At 43.2% G+C, this 20882-nt stretch overlaps 2 protein-coding genes across 14 annotated transcripts in view; one reads left to right on the top strand and one right to left on the bottom strand.

Annotated features, from left to right (window-relative positions):
* nup205 (nucleoporin 205) overlaps positions 1 to 20040 on the bottom strand; it is a 101352-nt gene extending 81312 nt beyond the window's left edge. Inside the window, exons 1-7 of the mRNA XM_048607989.1 lie at positions 19932 to 20040; positions 12847 to 12989; positions 11983 to 12154; positions 10070 to 10214; positions 9259 to 9418; positions 7758 to 7986; positions 5848 to 6012 (exon numbers count right to left, since the gene is read on the bottom strand). Coding sequence (XP_048463946.1) covers positions 5848 to 6012; positions 7758 to 7986; positions 9259 to 9418; positions 10070 to 10214; positions 11983 to 12154; positions 12847 to 12989; positions 19932 to 19962 — 1045 coding nt within the window. The 5' untranslated portion in view covers positions 19963 to 20040. The remainder of the gene's footprint in view (positions 1 to 5847; positions 6013 to 7757; positions 7987 to 9258; positions 9419 to 10069; positions 10215 to 11982; positions 12155 to 12846; positions 12990 to 19931) is intronic.
* A 147-nt stretch (positions 20041 to 20187) lies between these two features.
* cnot4b (CCR4-NOT transcription complex, subunit 4b) overlaps positions 20188 to 20882 on the top strand; it is a 149741-nt gene continuing 149046 nt past the window's right edge. For 8 of the 13 annotated variants that reach the window (XM_048608000.1, XM_048607995.1, XM_048607997.1 and 5 more), the window contains exon 1: positions 20188 to 20515. In XM_048608000.1, coding sequence (XP_048463957.1) covers positions 20451 to 20515 — 65 coding nt within the window. In that variant the 5' untranslated portion in view covers positions 20188 to 20450. Of the gene's footprint in view, positions 20516 to 20542; positions 20839 to 20882 lie in introns of those variants that run through there. The other 5 variants (XM_020530655.2, XM_020530652.2, XM_048607998.1 and 2 more) reach the window with 2 other exon arrangements.

Raw genomic sequence — 20882 nt, 5'->3', positions numbered from 1 at the left:
TTAACAACTTCTCCTTCAATTCCTCCCACTTCCTACAGACTAAGGGGGTGGCCATGGGAACCCGCATGGGCCCAAGCTATGTCTGCCTCTTTGAAGGATACGTGGAACAGTTCCTCTTCTGCAACTACACTGGCGCTATTGCCTACCTCTTCCTCCGCCACATCAATGACTGTATCGGCATCACCTCGTGCTCCCATGAGGTGCTCGAACAGTTCATCAACTTTACTAACACCTTCCACCCCAACCTCAAGTTCACTAGGACCATCTCTGATAACTCTGTCTCCTTCCTGGACCTCTGTGTCTCCATCTCTGGTGACCACCTCGAAACTGATAACTATTTCAAGCCAACCGACTCCCACAGCTACCTAGTCTACACCTCCTCTCATTCACCTTCCTGCAAGAATGCGATCCCCTACTCCCAAATCCTCCGCCGCATCTGCTCTCAAAATGAGGCGTTCCATTCCCGAACATCCCAGCTGTCCTTGTATTTCAAGGATTGCAACATCCCCCCCTTCAGCGGTCGAAAACTCCCTCGACCACATCTCTTGCGATTCCCGCACCTCAGCCCTCACACCCCCTCCCCGCAATAAAAATAATTCCCCTTGTCCTCATGTATCACCCCATTAACCTCCAGATTCAACGCATCATTCTCCGCCATGTCTGTCACCTGCAATCTGACCCCACTACGGAGGATATATTTCCCTCCCTACCCTTATCAGCCTTCTGGAGGGACCACTCTCTCCGTGACTCCCTCATCCACTCCACACTCCCCACTAGCCCCACCACATTTCCCTGCAACTGCAGGAGATGCTACACCTGCCCCTACACCTTCCCCCTCACCTCCATCCCAGGCCCCTGAAAAAACCTTCCACATCAGACAGAAGTTCACCTGCACATCCGCTAATGTGGTCTATTGTATCCACTGTTCCCGATGTGGCCTCCTCTATATCGGTGAGACCAAGCAGAGGCTCGGAGACCGCTTTGTAGAGCACTTACGCTCGGTTCTCCATAAACAACAACACCTCCCAGTCACAAACCATTTCAACTCCTCCACTCCCTCGACGACATGTCCATCCTGGGCCTCCTCCAGCGTCACAACCACACCACCCGGAAACTGGAGGAGTAGCACCTCATATTCCGCCTTAGAAGCCTACAACCCAATGGTCTCAATGTGGACTTCACTAGCTTCAAAATCTCTCCACCCCCGACCTCATTCCAAGACCAACCCTCCCTCTCATCCCTGCCTCCTTGACTGGTCTGTCTTCTTTCCCACCTATCCACTCCTCCGACCTCACTGACCAATCCCCACCACTACCTAGCTGCTATCACCATCCCACCTACCTATCCCAGCCCAACCCCCCCCCCCCCGCTATTTATTTGAGCCCCCTTCCCCTCCCCCATTTCTGAATAAGGATTCCAACCCAAAACGTCAGCTTTCCTACTCCTCTGATGCTGCCTGGCCTGCTGCGTTCCTCTACCTCCACACTATGTTATCTTAACCTACTGATTCAGATGTGGTCTCACCATACATCATATAACTGAAGCATAACATCCTTACTTTTACACATAATTCCACTCATAATAAAGGATAACACATCCCATTAGTCTTCTTTATTACTTGGTGTATCTGCACATTAACTTTTCATTACTCATGCACTCAAAAACTCCCTCTACATCGCAGATCATACCATGGCAGATGCTGAAATTTGAATTCAATAAAAATATGGAATTAAAAGAAAAGGGTGGCTGAATAGCAACCATATAAACATTGACGATTGTTGTAAAAACTCATTTCGTTCATGAATTTCCCTCAGGGAAGGAAATCTGCCATCCTTACTGAGTCTGGTCTACATGTGACTGCAGACAAACAGCAATGTGGTTGACTCTCACTTGCCCTCTAAAATAGCCCTGTAAGCTACTTGGGTCAAAAACCAATTCAGGGTGGCAGTAAATGCTGATCCAACCAGTGATGCCCATATTCCATGTACGAATAAACAAAAACAATGTCTGCTGTCTGTACTCCAGGTCAATATCATGAGGGTTGGCCGGACATTAATACAAGTTGTTGGTTCGGGTTGAAGGTACTGGCTGAACCCAATGAACCATCTTTAACTGTTTCATCTCAAATAATCGGATAAAAAATTAGATTAAGATAAAGGAGACGATGTTGTAAGAGGATATTACTGTATGCGAACAAATATTTGAATAAATAACAAAATTCTCAATGAAATACCAAAAAACAAAAACTTCTCAGGAATAATGATCCAATTATGACTAACTAAAGAAAATGGGATAATATTAGATTAAAAGCCACAGCCAATGACGTTGAAATGCATAGTACCAGATTGAAAATTGCAAGTTTCATAGAAACCAAAGTAAAATTTTAAAAAAATCAATTGTGGGGAAAAAAGACCAAGAGTGAACTGGCAAGAAATGTGGAACTTTAGTAAACTTTTTTTCAGTATAAAAAAGGGAAAAGTGAGCAGTAAAAGTAAACACTGATCGCTTAGAGGCTCAGATGAGAGAAATTAGAATGGCAATTAGGAAATAGTAGAGGTATTAAATAACAACACTTACATAATGCTTTAGGTAATGATATATCCTGAGGCATTTCACATCGGGCCAAACATGACAGCAAGTCACCTGAGATAAGAATATGCCAGGTGACCAAAGGTTCAGCCAAAAAGGCAGAAATTAAGGAAAGCCTCTAAAGAACAATGTGAGATAGAAGGTCAGAGAGGAAAAAAACAGGGAATTCCAGAAATTGGGGCCCAGGCAATTGAAAGCATGGCTACCGATGATGAAGCAATTAAAATCATGAATGCACACAAGATCAAGCTAAGTGGAATATAAATAAGTGAGTGGATTGTAGAGCTGGAGGAAATGACAGAGGGCTAAAGCCAAATATGAGAATTTTAGAATCACAATGTTGCTTGACTGTGAGCTAATACTGGCTTGTGAACACAGCGGGGATAGGGGATTACAATTTGGTGCATGACACCACAGCAGTTGTAGCTTTTTGGATGACCTCAAGTTCCCAGAGGCCAGAAATGCATTGGAATAATCAAGCTTGGACTAAACAAAATGTGGCATTCGCAAGAATCCATCCTAAGTACTGGAGCAGGAAGGGAAGCCATTTCAAGTGATTCTCTGGCTATGGATAGATGTACAAGAATGAGGCAAGTACAATGAAATCAAGTGGAGGAACTAGTGCAGTCAACCGCATTGTAACTGTCAGAAAAATACTACGTGCCTGTCTTTTCAGTAGAAGACATAAAAGGCATATAAAATTGAGGGGAACCTAGGAATAAATGACAGTGAGGAATTTTAGCAGTAGGTGAAAGTTTCTCATGATAGGTTGGTCTATTTTCTTCTAAGGGGTCAGAGCATTTGTATTGCAGAGGGTGCACTGAACCTTCACTGGATTTGTTCCTGGGATGAGAAGATTGACCAATGATGAAAAAACGGGCAAACTTGGTTTATTTTAACCTGTGTTTCGAAGGATTAAAGATATCTCATTGAAACATGCAAGATTCTAAAGAGGCTTGACAAGGTACACAGAGTTTCATTTGGCTAGAACTGGGGGAGCACAACCTTAGGATAAATAGATCAATTACTCAAGACTGAGAGGATAAGATTCTTTTTTCCAGAGAGGCTGTGCATATTTGGAATTGTCTCACCAAGATGGCTGTGGCTGCTCAGTCAGTGATATATTCAATGCTGAGAGATTAACTTTTCATTTCAAGGAATCAAGAGAAATGGGGATTAAGTGCAATTGCATCAAAACTTAGTCATTAATCTACAGAATGGGAGACCAGGTTTTGTTTTTTCCTGGGGGGGTGGGGAGTAAGAGGGGTAGAGGTCAGATATTCTAATTCTGCTCTTCTTTTGAATGTTCTAAAATTAAGTAACAGTTACAAATTTCATTTGCAAGCAAAAGTCTGAGCTGCCAACACGAAGAAAAGATTAAGAATCAGATTCATGACCAAAAACAGTGGGAGGCACATTGCCAACATATTCCTAACAGTGACTTTAGTTATTCTAAAGAAAAGCACACAAGACGTATGACTTTCACTTGAAATGAATGGGCAGCTTTACTCCACTGCAAACTTAACTGCATGTGTTTTAGTAGATGAACAATCAAAACCAGTAACGAAATCTTCCCAGAAATAGTAAGAGCTGCCGATCCTGGAGTCAGAGATAACAGTGTGGAGCTGGAGGAACACAGCAGGCCAGCAGCAGACGAGCAGGAAAGCTGACATTTCCGGTTGGGGCCCTTCTTCAGAAATGGGGGAGGGGGAAAGGGAGCTCTGAAATAAATAGAAACGGGTGGGGCTGGGGAAGGTAGGTGGAATGGTGATAGGTGAGTGCATGTAGGCAGTGGTGGGGATTGGTCAGTGGAATGGGTGGGGCAGATAGGTAGGAGAGAAGATGGACAGGTTGTGTCAAGGAGGCGGGGATGAGAGGGAGCGTTGGTCATGGGATGAGGCCGGGGGTGGGGAGATTTTGAAACTGGTGAAATCCACATTGAGACCACTGGGTTGTCAGCTCCCAAGGCGGAATGAGGTGCTGCTCCTCCAGTTTCCGGGTGGCGTCATTGTGACACTGGAGGAGGCCCAGGATGGACATGTTGCTCAGGGAGTGGGAGGGGGAGCTGAAATGGCTTGCAACTGGAAGGTGTTGTCATTTGTTGCAAACAGAGCGCAGGTGCTCTACAAAGCTGTCTCCGAGCCTCCGCTTGGTCTCACCGATGTAGAGGAGGCCACAACGGGAGCAGCAGATGCAATAGACCACATTGACGGATGTGCAGGTGAACCTCTGTCTGATGTGAAAGGTTTGTTTGGTGCTTTGGATCAAGGTGAGGAGGATGGTGCAGGGGCAGGTGTAGCACTTCCTGCAGTTGCAGGGAAAGGTGCGGACGTGGTGGGGTTAGTGGGGAGTGTGGAGCGGATGAGGGAGTTACGGAGAGAGCAGTGCCTAGGGAAGGCAGATAGGAGTGGGGAGGGAAATATATCTTTGGTTGTGGGGTCAGATTACAGGTGCCAGAAGTGGCGGAGAGTGATATGTTGAATCAGGAAGTGCTACATCAGCCCCTACACTTGCCCCCCCCGCCCCCTACCTCACCTCCATCCAAAGCACCAAACAAACGTTTCACATCAGACAGAGGTTCACCTGCACATCCGTCAATGTGGTCTATTGCATCCCTTGCTCCCGATGTGGCCTCCTCTACATCGGTGAGACCAAGCGGAGGCTCGGAGACTGCTTTGTAGAGCATCTGTGCTCCGTTTGCGACAAACGACAACACCTTCCGGTCGCAAACCATTTCAACTCCCCCTCCCATTTCCTGGACGACATGTCCATCCTGGGCCTCCTCCAGTGTCATAACGATGCCACCCACAAACTGGAGGAGCAACACCTCATATTCTGCCTTGGGAGCCTACAACCCAATGGTCTCAATGTGGATTTTATCAGTTTCAAAATCTCACCAACCCTGCCCCATCCCATGACCAACGCTCCCTCTCATTCCCGCCTCCTTGACCAGACATAACTTGTTCATCTTCTCTCCCATCTATCCATTCCTCCCACCTCACTGACCAATCCCCACTACTGCCTACATGCACTCACCTGTCACCATTCCACCATTTCCCAGCCCCACCCCTCCTCTCTCTATATATTTTCAAGCTCCCTTCCCCCTCCCCCATTTCTGAAGAAGGGTCCTGACCCAAAACGTCAGCTTTCCTGCTCCTCTGATGCTGCCTGGCCTGCTGTATTCCTCAAGCTCCACACTGCGTTATCACCAAATCTTCCCAAGTAACATTCAGGATTCCAGGGGAACAAAAAAGTTACCTGTAGTGTCAGGTAATTGTGAAATCCCTCGCAGTGCCAAGGCCCAGGCCAGTCTGATCACAGCTTGCAAGCCTGTCAGTTTCCAAGGCTGGGAGTTCTGCAGTTTGCAATGGATAGCAGTGACGTACTGTCGTTCTGTCAACAATGGTAGCTGATGAATTAATTCTGATGAGACAAAATGTTTTAAACATTTAAAAAATATAGGAAGAATAACCTCATCTTTAGAATACTGATTGCATTCTATTCATTTTATTTTCCGGCCTATATCTCCAGTGAAACATCTGTCCTTCAATCTGTGCTGTTAATTAAACAGTGAAATGCCCAATTTTCATGCATGACCATACATACCGCGTATTTCACTAAGAGAGATGATCAGACCAATCATTTTGTCCATTGACATGCATTTTCTGGAGCGTGTCAGGGCAACTAGTGAAATCTGTCATCACCATTCCATTCAATCTTTCTATTTACAGTTTATGTTGTGGTCTGGGGGGGGGGTGAAATGAAGACCAGGAGATACGCAATTCGAATGCAGATGCACATTATCTAGACTTCTTACCAGATCCACTCTTTCACAGCAAAAGTCAACTTTGAAAGGGTCACAGTCAGCTACATGAATTGCTGGAACTGTAACATTTCACCTTTGTACCAATCCCATTAAGAAAGTACAGATCAGATGTGCTAGCCAACCTGCTAGTTCCTCACTCCACAAGAGTTGTTACACTATGTGTATCATGGCTAAAAGCACATGAAACCCGAGGGACTCATCATCCTACATCAATGAAACCTAAAACTCCCTATAAGAGAGTAAAGCTAACACACAAACACTGTAGTAAATTCAAATTAACTGTACCTTCACAGGGCATATCATACGTGCACTAAACACTTGCCATGAATTTTGAACTTAGCAACAGTGTATGTGTCCAGTTTTAACTTAGATGACTTGTCATATCAGAGGTACAACACATAAACAAAAATTAAACCAGACAAGTTTTCAATTATATCCCCAAACAAGCCTAATACAAATGGGAAAACCTTTGTTCAATTGGTTCCAAGTTTGTTGACTCAAGGGAGGAGGCACACCACTCAGTACAAACTAAGAATACCCTGACGGGTTTATTCAGCTACAGTAGGAATTTAGCTGACAAATACACAAATCAACCAGTATCAGTCAGAGGGATAGTTAATCACCTTGCTCTGTGCCTATCAAAGTCAGAGACAGTCACTGCATGTTGTCTCAACAGAAATTTCCAAAACCGTTATATTTTATATACACACACATTTTTAACAAAAGCACAATAACACAGATGCTAGAAATCTTAAAAAAAAGAGTTAATGTTTGAGGTTAATTATCTTTCATCAGAATTGCTGTGAACAGCCTGAAGCACCAATGCTGAACTGCAAGGTGTGCTGAGTATTTCTAGCAATTTCTGATTTTATTCACAACTGCTTTTAAAAGGTAAAGACATCAAGTATTATGCAGAATCAACACATCAGCAATTTAAGTTGAAGGACAGATCACTGTGACATATCAGATTGGGGAAACAGGCTCAGGGTATTCAACGGAATACTCCTTTGCAGTCTAAGGCTATTGGAGAAATTTGTCAGAGATTGGGCTTTGAATTTGGAATATAAGAAAGAAACAGGAAGTCATTTGAGCAACTTGTTTTGAGAAACTAGGATTATCAAATCTGCTGTCAATTTATACAAAGATTGGCTTACCTTATTTGTAACTTAATTGCGTTTGTTAGTTATCCCCAGCACACAACCTCAACATGCAACCAGACATGGTGAAAATGCAAACAAAATTTTTTGTGGTAATATCTCCAGAGAGCTGGCATTGGAAAGATTTCAAACACACACGCGGCCAAAGCCATTTCTTTCTCATGTTAAACTGGTTGCTCTTATACCTTCTCGATCCTCGGTGACGTGCTCCAAAAAGCTGATATCAAAGCAATACAGCAGTGCCATGAGGAGAGCCAAGTTCACATTTTCCAATGTACCATCAGCCTCTAGTGTGACACACTCCATGTGAGAAATCAAAAACAACGTGTCATCTTTGTTCAATGGTGTCTGACAGGCCCACGCGAAAAGGCAGTCCGCCAGAGACTGACGGCATTCCTTGATCAGATCAGAGACCTAGAGAATCAGCAGAGAGATGCTTTCACATCCTGCAAGATTTGAAACACATCACACACATTTTGTTCCAAAGAACGTTCACATGAGGCTAATGTAAACAAACAGAAAAATGACAGTGACACGTAGGTTTAACAGATTATTTTTATGCTTGGTGCCCTAATTCAAAGACATCCATGGTGCAAATATATTTTGCCTCTTGGGTACAGCAGAGTGAAGAAATGGAATGGGGAGACAGAGAGCGAGAGCGAGAGCGAGAGCGAGAGGAAAGAGAGATTTGGATCTCAAATACAGGTAAGACTTGAACATGGCTGGTTTAAGGCTACATTTAGCTCCTCGGTTAACACAGCAGTATAATTAAAACTATTGTGTTGTGGGAGCATAACATCATACAAGATAATACTGAAATTATTTAAAAGTGAGAATCATATCTGAAGCAAAAGCATTCAAGAGCTTTTGAGAGTCTAAAATATGGATAATACTAATAAACATGAAGAACATAAATTTGGTAGTGGCAGGTTGGAATTAAGCAAGGCCATATTTACACTCAGTTGATACTGTGGGATCAGATTATGTGAAGAAAACAATCCTATTCCTATTTATACCAGGTTGTTTCTGTCTATATAAGGGGTCCAAAAGACTTTCAATAATGAGGCACAAGGAAAGTACAGCTGACATTTGGGAAAGATTCACAAGAAAGAGATTTAGGATGGTAGGGGAGGGAAGAGAACCTGGGGTTTAGAGGCACAATGGAGTCAGTTGGGAGGTGCAGAGGTTGCAAACACAGGCTGGAGGGTTGGGAGTGATGGATGTGTGGTTGGAGGATGCAAGCTGTCGGGGTAAAGAGTTACAGGAAGATGTAGGATTTAAGGGGCAGGCAGGTTTCAAGCAAAGGGTAAAAGAGAAGGGTTGAAAACCATTTGCTTTAAATTTTGGGAGAGGGTTTTGCAAGCAGAAAGCTCTCCAAGACATGCACAGTTTCTCCAGTCACTCTAATTAAGGGGAGTCAATCATCTCTGGTACCATTCTGATGAACTTCCTTTGCATCCTCTCCAGAGTCTTGACAGCTTTCCTCAACACTGCAGCTGTAGTCTAACCAGAATTTTATAAAGTGTCAGCCTAGCCTTCTTGCTTTGATTTTTGTTCTTGTTTCTAAAGCCACAGATCCTGTACACGCTTACTAAACAGTATTTCTAACATTCGAAAACACGAAAACCAACTCCTCCATCAACTACTAAATGAAAGAAATGCAAATCAAAGAAATTGTACTCTTACCCCTTTGCGATGAGACGCATTGCCCAAGCCACGGGCAGTTTGCAGTTTTTCAAACTCATTATTGAGGTTTATTTGATTGATCAAACACAACACCTTCTGAGTCAGCCCCTGCTCCATCAATTCGTCGGTAAACCGTGTTGTCATGGAAACAAGCTCTGAACTGCAAAGAGTATTGAACTTTTACTCCTAAGGTGTGAAATGATTGTTCTCTTCTCAGTAAATTAACTTAGTCATGCACCTAGAACCCGAGTCACTTTTAACCATGAGAATAAATCAATGGATTAATGCATTTGAAAAATTGTATTTTCAATGAAGTAATATGAAAAATATTCCACAAAAAAGCTTGCTTTGTGTAACATAAACTGGTAATGCACAATCTCTCCACTTGAGAGGTCCTCTGTCCCAAAGCAAATACACAATGGGGTCAATTTCAGCTTATCACCAAGACCTTCAGTAAACTGGCCTCTTCCTATTCCCAGTTCTAACTTGGGTCATTGAGCAATTATCGTGCTCCTTTTCAAGTCAACCAAATTAGAGCCAATTCAGGACTCAACGTGTGATCTTGCTGGTATATGTGTCATTTAACACACCATGCAATAAAACTAGTAAGTAGCCGCATTATTGAAGTTAAACAGAAAGACATTGTCATTACGTCACGACCATGTAGAATCCCACATACTGTGTGTTCTCTGTCATACTTTTATTTTTAAACAATGCTGTTTGATGAGCCCGCAAGCAGCAGATTCAATAATGGTACGAATTTTGAAGTTTTATTTTGTATTTATTTCATTTTTCAGGGTTATGAACTGACCTGAGCTCCAGAGTCCATGTTTTGCCTTGTCGCGATTGTATGAGGGAATGCAAAGAATTTGCAATGCACCTCTTTCCATCCCAATAAAGCAGTATAGCCACCAAGCCACGTGTCAAGCCAGGAAAACGGGGCAGCTGATGTTCACCTGTAAGACAAATATGTTCAAGTAAGAGGTATTCATGGTGCAGCTGAAAATCGACCACCAATCTGTTTGGCAAATGATGCTTGGACAGCAGATATTTGACAACAGATCAAAGTATGACAAGAAGAATGACCTATAGGTAACACACAGCCAAAGAAGCCAAAAAGCTTTTCAGAGTTGAAGAGAGAATGGTGACAGAGAAGAGTTTTAGAAAACAATTGCAAAGGTTGAGGTGGCTGTTTACTTGAGTTACACAAACAGCACTTGAAGACGATGACTCAATGTCAAGTCGACACCGATTTTTTTGCATCTCTACTCAAGTTTAAGAGAATTCTACAGCAGGCAAATTAATTGCATTCCAGTGGCCAGGTAATGCCAACATTGGTTCCTCCTTAAAATAGCCAGTCCATTCCTATAGTTCTTCCTGCTCCCCTTCATTGTAGGAAGAGAACTAACCACCACCTGACTCCTATTTCTATCACTTTTGAAATGAAGAACTCGCTTTGCAACAATTACAGACAAAGGGTGCCTACGTTCAAGACTTAAGATGCAGATTTTCCAAGGTAGCTCTGAAGGAGTATGTTGCCTGGGCTCACATTTCAATAACAAGTTTGGAAGATACTCAACTTAAAACCCACTCATATTTTGAAACCTAACTTAGAATTACGCAAACAAAAACGTATCAAATTCAAAGAAACTGAAGTTGGTGTAAATCTGTCAGTGTGGACTGGCACTACAATTTCCCAAAGTTCAAATCTTACTTCACCACACCAACTGCAACATCAACACACTACATTTGGTACTCGGAACAGATTGTTTTTGAAAAAAAATTTGGTCCTGCTGGATGCTGGCCTTGGGGAAATCTGGCTGGTTCACACTGCCATTGTGAGACTCGTACTTTGGGAATCAACAAGGAAAACACTTGACTGACATCAACACAAAAGCAGTTTATTAACTGGAAACACTGGAACCTGCAGCAAATGGAAATAATTGTTAGGGAAAGCATTCCATGCTGCAGTTAGAAAATTCTGATCAAATGTTTATGAAGGATTAATCCAAATACAAAGGAACAATTACAACTGGATCAAAATTGAAGAATCAAAGCCACTGTTCATCATTCGACTCCACAAGGTGGCGCCTTTCCATTGACATGTTAAACAAGGGCCCCATCTGCCCTTCAGCTGAAGGTTAAAAAAAATCACCTGGCTCTATATGAAAAAGAAGCAGGAGAGTTCTCCCTGGTGTCACAGACAAGATTAGCTGCTTTTAATGATGTTGGTTGAGGGATAATCTACTCGCCAACACATTGTTGTTTGTGGAGCTTACTGTGTGTAAATTGGCTGCTGCATTTCTCATTGCCCAACAATGATAACAGTTTAAAATGATTTAATTGGTTAGCATTAAATAAAGCACTATAGCGAAGCAAGACTTTCTTCCTTTAACACACAGAAGTCCCAGAAAAGAATAATTGAATTAGGTCACTATGCAGTGAGCTTTGATTTTAGGTGACGAAGGGATGTGGGTGGATGAAATAACACATGAACAGTTCAGGAAGAACAGAGATGAAGAGGAGAATAGACACAAGCAGCACTAGAGGGAACATTATAGCTGAACAATAACCTGTGCAATTTCCTTTGTGAATTGTTCGGATAAAGTACACAGAGATAGAAGCACTAATGACAAACAGTCCTGTGTTCAGCTACCAGAGTTTGAAACACTATTTTGGTAAAGCCTGTCACCAGGATCGCAGAATAACTTCAAAAGTACAGACCTGCCAGCAGTAACTCCACTGCAGAAAGTTCTCCGATGTCGAAGAGGTCACTCAAAATAAAAGCCTCGCTGATCAGCTGTTCTGGAAGCAGCCTGGTTCCTTGCTGACCTTGGATGGCAATACCTTCAATGCTGGCTTTCTTCACCTTCTCCCGGTGCTGTACATTTTTAGCCTGAACCAAAAAACTTAAGGTAAATCCCCATTAAATCCAACTTCACGAGCACCCTCCTGTCAGATCAATACAATGATTAAAATGCAGTTTCGATATTTGCTCCCTCAGATTGCTACAGTCTAAAGATGTGCGGGCTAGGTGGATTGACCATGCTAAATTGCCCATAGTGTTCAGGGAAGTGTAGATTAGGTGGATTATGGGGGGGATGGGTCTGGGTCAGGGTCAGGGTCGGTGTGGACTTGTTGGGCCGAAGGGCCTGTTTCCATACTGTAGGGATTCTATGATTACTTTTTCTCAGTTTTATTACTCGAATCAGTGTGATGACTGCTGCATTAACAGCATGTCACAAGAACTGGAAATTATAGTTGTTTATTACAAGAGCCATAGCAAAGGATTAGAAGTTCAATTCTCAATATTTTCAGTGAGCTGGCCTGATATATGAAAACATATGTTGGAAATACATCAGTCTATTGGAGACTGGAGGATTTTGTGGTTGGGTTTCTGTTGATTTACCAGGCTTTTTATTTGGATTCTCAACTCTGCATGGATCATTTTCTTTCTTTAAATAAGGTGAAACTGAGACAGACCTTCAGGCCTCCTGTTTCCTTTGCGTAGCTGATAACCCTGTTTGTGATCCACCTGCATGCCTCCACTGATAGAAATTACAAAATAAACAGGTGTGAAAAACTCACCGGATTCTTGAAGAGAGAGATGAAGTCTGGCTTGTGCTTCTTGAGTGTGAGGTCCAACAGGTGAACAGCTTCTGGAACACGCTTCCAGATCACATTCTCCACTGTCTGCCAGATCTCTTTGTACGGCCCCCACAGACTGGCAGCTACAGCACACAAAATAAAAGCCAGTTGGCGATGTGAACATTACTCATTCATGGCCACTTTTTTTCAGGAAAATTCTAAGATATATAAGGAGTTACGTTCAGTAAGCTTCATGATGTGAAAATTAGCTCATGTGAGAATTTTGTATTCAGCCATAATGCCCTTCAGCAAGCCATGAAAGGGCAACATAATTCAGGTGCCTCATTCTACGGAACAGCAAGGACTTCATAAATATTAATAAAATAGTTTCTGTTGGAGATCACTACTGACCCAACTTTTAAGATCCTGAGCATTCAGGACTGAGAACCTTACTCATAAGGCAGACACCCAAACCAAAACAGAATGAGAATTCAAAAATCCTCTGTACCATTTGACCAGTACACCAAAAGATAACTCAAGCACATGTTACTGAGATGCATACTACTCAATGAACCATATACAACACTGTACATTTCAACTGAATTGTTCCAACCAGGTTTCAGATTTAGAAAAATACACTGAATTCATTCTCATTTAAGCAATTTTTTGGGCAGGGAGAATGGTAAAGCAGCTCTTTTTAAAACAAAGTAAATTATGATAAACATTGAGAAACTCTGGGTGATCTTGCACATGAACCACAGGTAACATTCAAGTACAGCAATTAGGAGGGTATAGCCTCTAGTGCAAGGGGATTGGAGTAAATAGACTTTCTTGTGATTATATGGGGCTTTAATGAAGCTGTATCCAGAGTATGGTGTTCAGATTTGGTCTCCATACACAAGAAAGGATGTTCTTCCTTTAGTCAAGATTGAATGAAGCTTAGGATTTATTTCTAGCATGACGGTTAGCCTATGAGCAAAGTCTATTTTTGCTGGAGGTCCAAAGAGGTGATTGCATTGAAACATACAATTCCTAAGAAGGATTGACAGAGAAGATGCTGAGAGGCTGCTCTCCTCAGTCAAGGATCACAGTCTAACAATGAGGAGGTCAATAATTACACATGAAGTCAGGAGAAATTTCTTCACCCAGATGGCTGTGAATCTTCATAATTCACGACCTGTATATTTTTGGCTGTAGATGTAAACTAACAGATTGTTGGCACTAAGGGAAACAAAAGGAAAATAAGCAGGAAAATAAAATTATGTAGAAGATCTGCCATGATCTTATTGGATAGAATGTACAAAGTGTGTGTACTCCTTATACTTATTAATTATTTGGCAATATGTTTGGGTATTTCACACATTAAAACATGCTGAATAAATGAAATCTTTATTCAATAAGTCAAACAATTTCTATTACATGATGTTCCAATGATTTTTAGGAGTGTTTTAGATCTTGAATTTGCAGTTCAACCAATTTATCTGTGAAAAACGACCTCCTGTACTTAAGCATAATGTAGAAAATTACATTAGCCGAAAGGATAAAACTTCAAACAATGTTATTTGAGAAGTATTTGCTGAGCGACGTGAAACAATTGACAAAAATTTTTAAAACCTAATCTTAATGTTTGACACAGGTCCATAAACTTCTAAAATTCTAACAAGACAAGACAGGGTAAACACACCAAGTAAGTTCCCAATGACTGGGGAGCCCAGAACCTAGTCTAAGGAGATGGGCTAGGCCATTTAGGAGAGATGAGAAAAAATATATTCACGGAGAGAGTGGCGAGCCTATGGAATTCTCTGCCCAAGAAAGTGTTTGCAGCACAAACATGTTTTGAACAAGGAGTTGGATAACAGTATAACTGCTCCTAATTCAGCTGGAATTCAGATTCCTTAGCCTGTGCAGCAACTGAAAAATATTACACCAGTGAATAGGACTATAAGATATAGGAGCAGAATTAGGCCATTTAGCAAATGGAGTATGATTCACCATTCAATCATTGCTGACATGTTTGTCAATCCCTTTCTCCTGCTTTCTCCCCGTAACCCTTGATCCCCTTCCCAGTCAAGAACCTACGTATCTTGGTTTTAAATACATTCAATTACTTGGCCTCCACAGTGCTCTGTGACAATGAGTACCAGAGATTAACGACCCACTGACTGAAGAAATTCCTCCTCATCTCAGTTCTAAAGAGTTATCTCTTCAAACTGGGGCAGTGCTCTCAAGTCCTAGTCTCTCCATTAGCGGAAAAAATTTCTCCATGTCCACTCTTTCCAGGCCTCTCAGTATCCTGCAAGTTTCAATCAGACACCCCCCTCCACCCCCAATCCTTCTCATTTCCATTGAGGGCAGACCCAGAGTCTTCATCTGCTCCTAATATGACAAGCCCTTCATTCGTGGGATAATTCTTGTAAACCTTTTCTGGACCCCCTCCAAGGGTCAGAAATAAGCACCTATCCATCCAAGGCCAGTCCATGCTTCCTTAGATAAGGAGCTCAAAACTGCTCCCAATTTTCCAAAGGCAGTCTAACCAGAGCCATATACAGCCTCAGCAGTACAACCCTGTTCTGTATTCTAGCCCTCTCAATGCCAACATTATATTTGCCTTCTGAATTGCCAAGTGAAACTGCATGTCAGCATTAAAAGAATCCTGAACGAGGACTCCTAAGTCTCTTTGTGGTTCACATATCTCCACTAAAAAATAGTTTACGCCCTCTATTCTTCCTACCAAAGTGCATTACCTCTCACTATCAGATTGTATTCCATCTGTCACTTCTTTACCCAATAGCCTAACTTGTCCAAGTCCTTCTGCACTCAGGTGTTGTTTTCTGTGGCTAAAGTCAGACCACACTGCCAGATACCGAGTAGGGAAAACTTCACCATGCATCTGCTTCGGTTACATGTGCTCTCAGTGTACTGGTAGCCAACGCATTGCCCGAAATGGGAAAAGTTACATTCTTTATTTTGAGTACAAAAAAGATAGGTATTGAGCAGGAATGCTTAATTGCTTTGCTTAGAAAACGTTGTTGGATCTTCAGAACATCATCCATTCAGGTGAGTTGTTAAGATCCTAGATGATGTGGCTACTGGTCTTGTCAGCTCGCAAAATGAAATCTGTCTTGATAGACCATATTTTTTCTGATTTATAAAATTCAATTCAGTGGTCTTTCACTGGAACACAAGCATACCAGGCTGCACATTTGGTTTTCACAATTATCAGAGGATGTTTTTTTTAAGAAGTTAAAATAACCAAACCAAGCCATGGAAGTATCATTTCAAAATGAATGGCAAAACAAAGCCCCATCTACCATCCCACACTCCCACTTTACACAAACAAAATTCAGAGAAATTCCTTCCCTATCAATTCTATATGTTTATCGTGACTGCTTCTTTTCAGTTCTGATCCAGTAAGTGTGAAGGCTTTTCCTTGAATATTCACACATAAAGAAAAAATGCATACAACTGAAAGCTTAGACTTTCTCAGCCTCAAATAACCAATTCAGATTTCTAACCAAATACTCCTGTTCTGCAAGTTTCACGAATTACATTCTTTTGCTGAGGCAGTTTATTTACTTAAGAGCTCTGAACAACTTCCTGCTCTCTAGTGGAGAGTATATTTACTCCTGACCCGCGTTGTCACCTTCATTTAGCATTTGAGCTAAATTTAAAACAAAAACGTGCTCAATCAAGCTCTGACGAAGCAAATGGTTTCATATTTTCTCTCTCTGGTCATAAACCTCTACAGTATAAACAAACATCCATATACATGCCAGGAAATTTTTACATTTGTTCTGACACATTTGGCTTTAAAAAAACCATGCAAGACTGACCTAATTACTTTTTAAATACCTTCACAAAAATAAACCAACATCTATATGCCACTTGTTTAAAATCAGAGTTCTCAAAAATCATATATATGTTAATCACATTTCATGACAATGCTCAAAATGTCAGTGATATCTACCCTGAAGACCTAAGTAGGCAAGGAAAAGGACATATTTGTGGCTTTTCTTGCTCTCAGAAATAAGTACCTATCCATCCATGGCATTTTTATTCAATTACGAAGTGGTTAGTGCGTTTTACCACTGATACTCAAACTTGAAAACAATATGTTCTTGGCGCATTTGTCCATTTATTAATTTATGACAAGCCCTTTAATGGTAAATTCTCTTCACCCTTTCCCTCACTTGCTGACTCCTTTTACCGTCTCCCTAGACTTTTTCCTCTCATTCCTTCCTCTTCCTCATTGCTTACCACTCTCCCTTCCCAACTCCTTCACCACCCCATTCCTCATCATCCATCCATCTCTCACCCAGTCTTCCTCGACCATTCCCTAAATCATTCACTATTTTTCAATAGGCTTCAGTAAGCATCACATATTCAGGAGGGAAAGATCATATGTAGTGTGAGACACAGCCCGAGTGAGTACATAGTTCAGGAAATTTGCAGGCAACATGGCAATAGAACAGGATAACTTGAAGAAACCGAAAGAACTGTGGATGCTGTAAATCAGGATCAAAAACAGAAGTTGCTGGAAGAGCTCAGCAGGTCTGGCAGCATCTTGTGAAGAAAAAAAATCAGAGTTAACGTTTCGGGTCCAGTGACCCTTCCTCAGACCATTCTGAGCTTTTCCAGAATAAATTGAAGCCCAGGATTGGTGTGGTAGTGACATGACGGGTAAATCTTGAGTTGATTGGTTGACGATAGCTACTACTTTGACCGTTTGTTATAGGTTAGTTTCAGATTGAAGGTGGAGAGAGAAAATATTTACAGGCTACAAAATTAAAAGACCGACACAAAATTTTGGAAAACAAAAATTAAGCACTTAGTAAATAAATTAGAAATGCAGGGCCAGGTGATGTATTGTGCTTATGTGATGAGGGAGCAGGCGGACTCTATTGTGGCTAATAGTGAGCATAGCTGCAGTGCTTGTTGCTTGAGGAACTCTGACTCAGGGTCGATGAGCTGGAATCTGAGCTTCAAATACGACACATAAGAGAGTTGCCCGGATGGCAAATTTCAGGAGGCAGTCACACGCCTTAGATTAACTGCCTCGAGTTTGATCAGTGGTTAGGGCCAGGAGGGTGTCAACAAATTTGTGGGTATCGCAGAGACGTGCCTGCAAGGGGAAAGAGGGCTGGGAATTAAATTTTCAAGGATACACATCTTATCAAGAAGACAGAGCAATGGGCAGGGGTTTGCCTTGTATTGGTAATAAGAAATGAAATTAAATTGATAGTGAGAAGTGATACAGAGTCAGAAGGCGTAGACTCTCCGGTTATAGAGTTGATGAGCATAAAGGAAAAATGTGCTGATAACAGTTATGTACAGACCTCCTAGCAGTAGTCAGGATGTGGGGCAGAAAATAAACCAGGATATAGAAAGACACTGTTACAATAATCATGGGGGACTTCAATATGTAGGAGGATTGGGAAAATCTAATTGGTAGCAGATCTCAAGGAAAGAAATTTATCAAACATCTACAAGATGTTTTTTGGAGCAGCTTGTGGTACAGCCCATGGGGAACAGGTGATTCTGGATATGATGTGTAGTGAGGCAAACTTGATTAGGGAGTTAAGGTTAAGGAACCCGTTGGGGGGCAGTGACCATAATACAATAGAATTCACCCTGCAGTTTGAGAGGGAGAAGCTGGAATCGGATACAGAGGTATTACAATGGAATAAAGGTAACAACAAAGTCACAAGGGAAGAGCTGGCCAGAGTTGATTGGAAGGCAAGTCTGAGAGATTTGGGGGTAATTTTGGAGGCACAGCAGAACTTCATTCCAAGGAAGAAGAAACTTATTAAGGGGTGGAGGAGACAACCATAGCTGATAAGGGGAGTCAGGGATAGCACGCGAGCAAAAGAAAAAGCACATGAAGTGGTGAAAATTAGTGGGAAGCCTTTAAAAACCAGCTGAGGATACCTTAAAAGAAAAATCAATTCGGGGAGGGGTGGAGAGAAGATGATACGAGAGAGTTAAGCCAGATAGCAACATGTTTTTCTTCACAGATGCTGCCAGACCTGCTGAGTTTTCCAGGATAAATTGAAGCCCAGGATTAGGGCCCAGCAGAAAGATTGCAGGAGTCATTTTTCTCGATCTCTAAAGCGTAAGAGGGGGACAAGAGTGGACATTGGGCCAGTATAAGACGAGGCTGAAGTAGGAATGGAAAACAAAGAAATGGCAGGGAAATTGAATAGATGCTTTTATCAGTTTTCACAACTGAAGACACCAGAACTTCAACAGAATTAGGGGCAGAGGTGAATGTAGTGGCCACACTAAGGAAAAAGTGCTGGGTAGCCTGAAAGATATAAAGATGGATAAATTCCAGGTGTCATTATTCATTATTATCTGGATAAAGGTGCTGATGGCTTTGTTGCCAGGTGTGCAGATGTCACAAAAATATGTGGAGGTACAGATAGTGTTGAGGTAGCAGGAAGGCTGCAGGACGACTTGGACACCAACCCAGCCACCTCCCACCCATCCTCCCCACCCCCACCTCTCTTCCACCTCCCCTCCAACCGCCACCTCCCCGCTCTCCCATCGGCCCCACCCCCACCCCCACCCAACCACCTCCCTGCCCTCCCATCGACCCTCCCACCACCTCCCGTCGTCCCCTCCCACCCACCGTCACCCATCGTCCCGTCCCCTCCCCAACCGTCGTCCCCACCGTCCCCATCATCCCCACCCCACACTCACCTATCGTCCCCAGCCCCATCCAACCACTTCCCCCATTCTTGACTTGATCCCTGTCCCTCGCTCGCTCGTTCGCTCTTCCCTCTATTGCCCCCACCCCCCGCATCCACCCCCTTTCCCGGATCAGGCAGCCACCCCACGCCTTTCTTGCTTTCTTTCCCTCCCCCGCCCATTCTTCCAGCTGAATTGTTGTCTTCATTTGGAAGATGAAGAAACGCGGCCTGGGGTCGGGTGATTGTGGGTGAGCTGGGGGCTAACTATCCCGCATGTTAGAGTCAGACGGTTGAAAGACCTCCCTCCCTCCCTGCCTCCCTCCCTGTGGGGTGTTGTGCGTGAAGGGCGGACGCTGAGGCTTGTATTTTTTTTTCCTGTCTTCACTCACTGACCTGAATTTACCGCCATGGTCCTGGCCGCCATCTTGGAGAGGAACCGGAAGCGAAAACCTCCAGATTGTCGTGGGGGAGGAGGGAGGGTGTCCTTCTCGCCAAACAGCCCAACCGTGCCCACACACGGTGACAGAGAGGCCACCCGTTAACTCTCGAGTCAACGGCTACCTCCCCAACCCGAGATCTGCCCACGCCCGGCCCTCAATCGGGCAGGCCTGGGGGAGGCACGTGACGGTCCTCACAATCCCAGACTACAACTCCCAGTATACCCTTACGCTACCACACCGGAAGTGACCCCCTCTCTACCCCATCTTCCCCAATTAAAATATTTCCCCAAATTTCAATGGGTGAACCTTTTAGAAAAAGCGCGTTTCATGATTGCATCGAAGAAATAGTGGTTTCGAGACAGTAAGAAATTGTCGTGAAGAGATGTTTGAAAAATGTCTGGGAAGCCAGCCGTGAGAGCCTGTTTCTGGGAAATGTAGGCTGCCGGGCCGGGTTTGCTTGACGCTGCGACGGATGGACTACACGTCCCACAGTGCACGGCGGACGACGGGCCCCGGGGCGGGGCTCCGAGTGAAAGGGTAACGGTTGCCGGTGTATGGGTCGGCGCATGCGCGCTTGCCTTTCTGCGCAGACTCCGTCTCGCGTTTCCTAAGGGAGAGGAGAAAAAAAGATGGTGGCTGGTGTGTAAATTGGAGCAGCGCTGGAGATATATAATTATATATCAAATTATCCGCAATACAGGAGTGGAGGGAGCCATTCCGAGCAAGAAGACATACAGAGGAAGGGGTGGGGAAGAAACAAGGAAAATCAAGCCCCTTTCCCAGAAAGCTAAGACCAGCAGAGAAGCAGACAGATCCAGGGAAAGGACAAGAGCGTTGGGAGCTCCTGCTGAGTTTGAACTGTGAGTCGGTGAGGGCTGAGAGGGAGAGAGACTTGGGGAGCCAG

Source organism: Rhincodon typus, chromosome 18 (genome assembly GCF_021869965.1).
Source record: "Rhincodon typus isolate 14 chromosome 18, sRhiTyp1.1, whole genome shotgun sequence".
NCBI lineage: Eukaryota > Metazoa > Chordata > Chondrichthyes > Orectolobiformes > Rhincodontidae > Rhincodon > Rhincodon typus.
The sequence above is the reverse complement of the archived record's forward strand: the minus strand, read 5'-3'. Positions and strand labels throughout refer to the sequence as shown.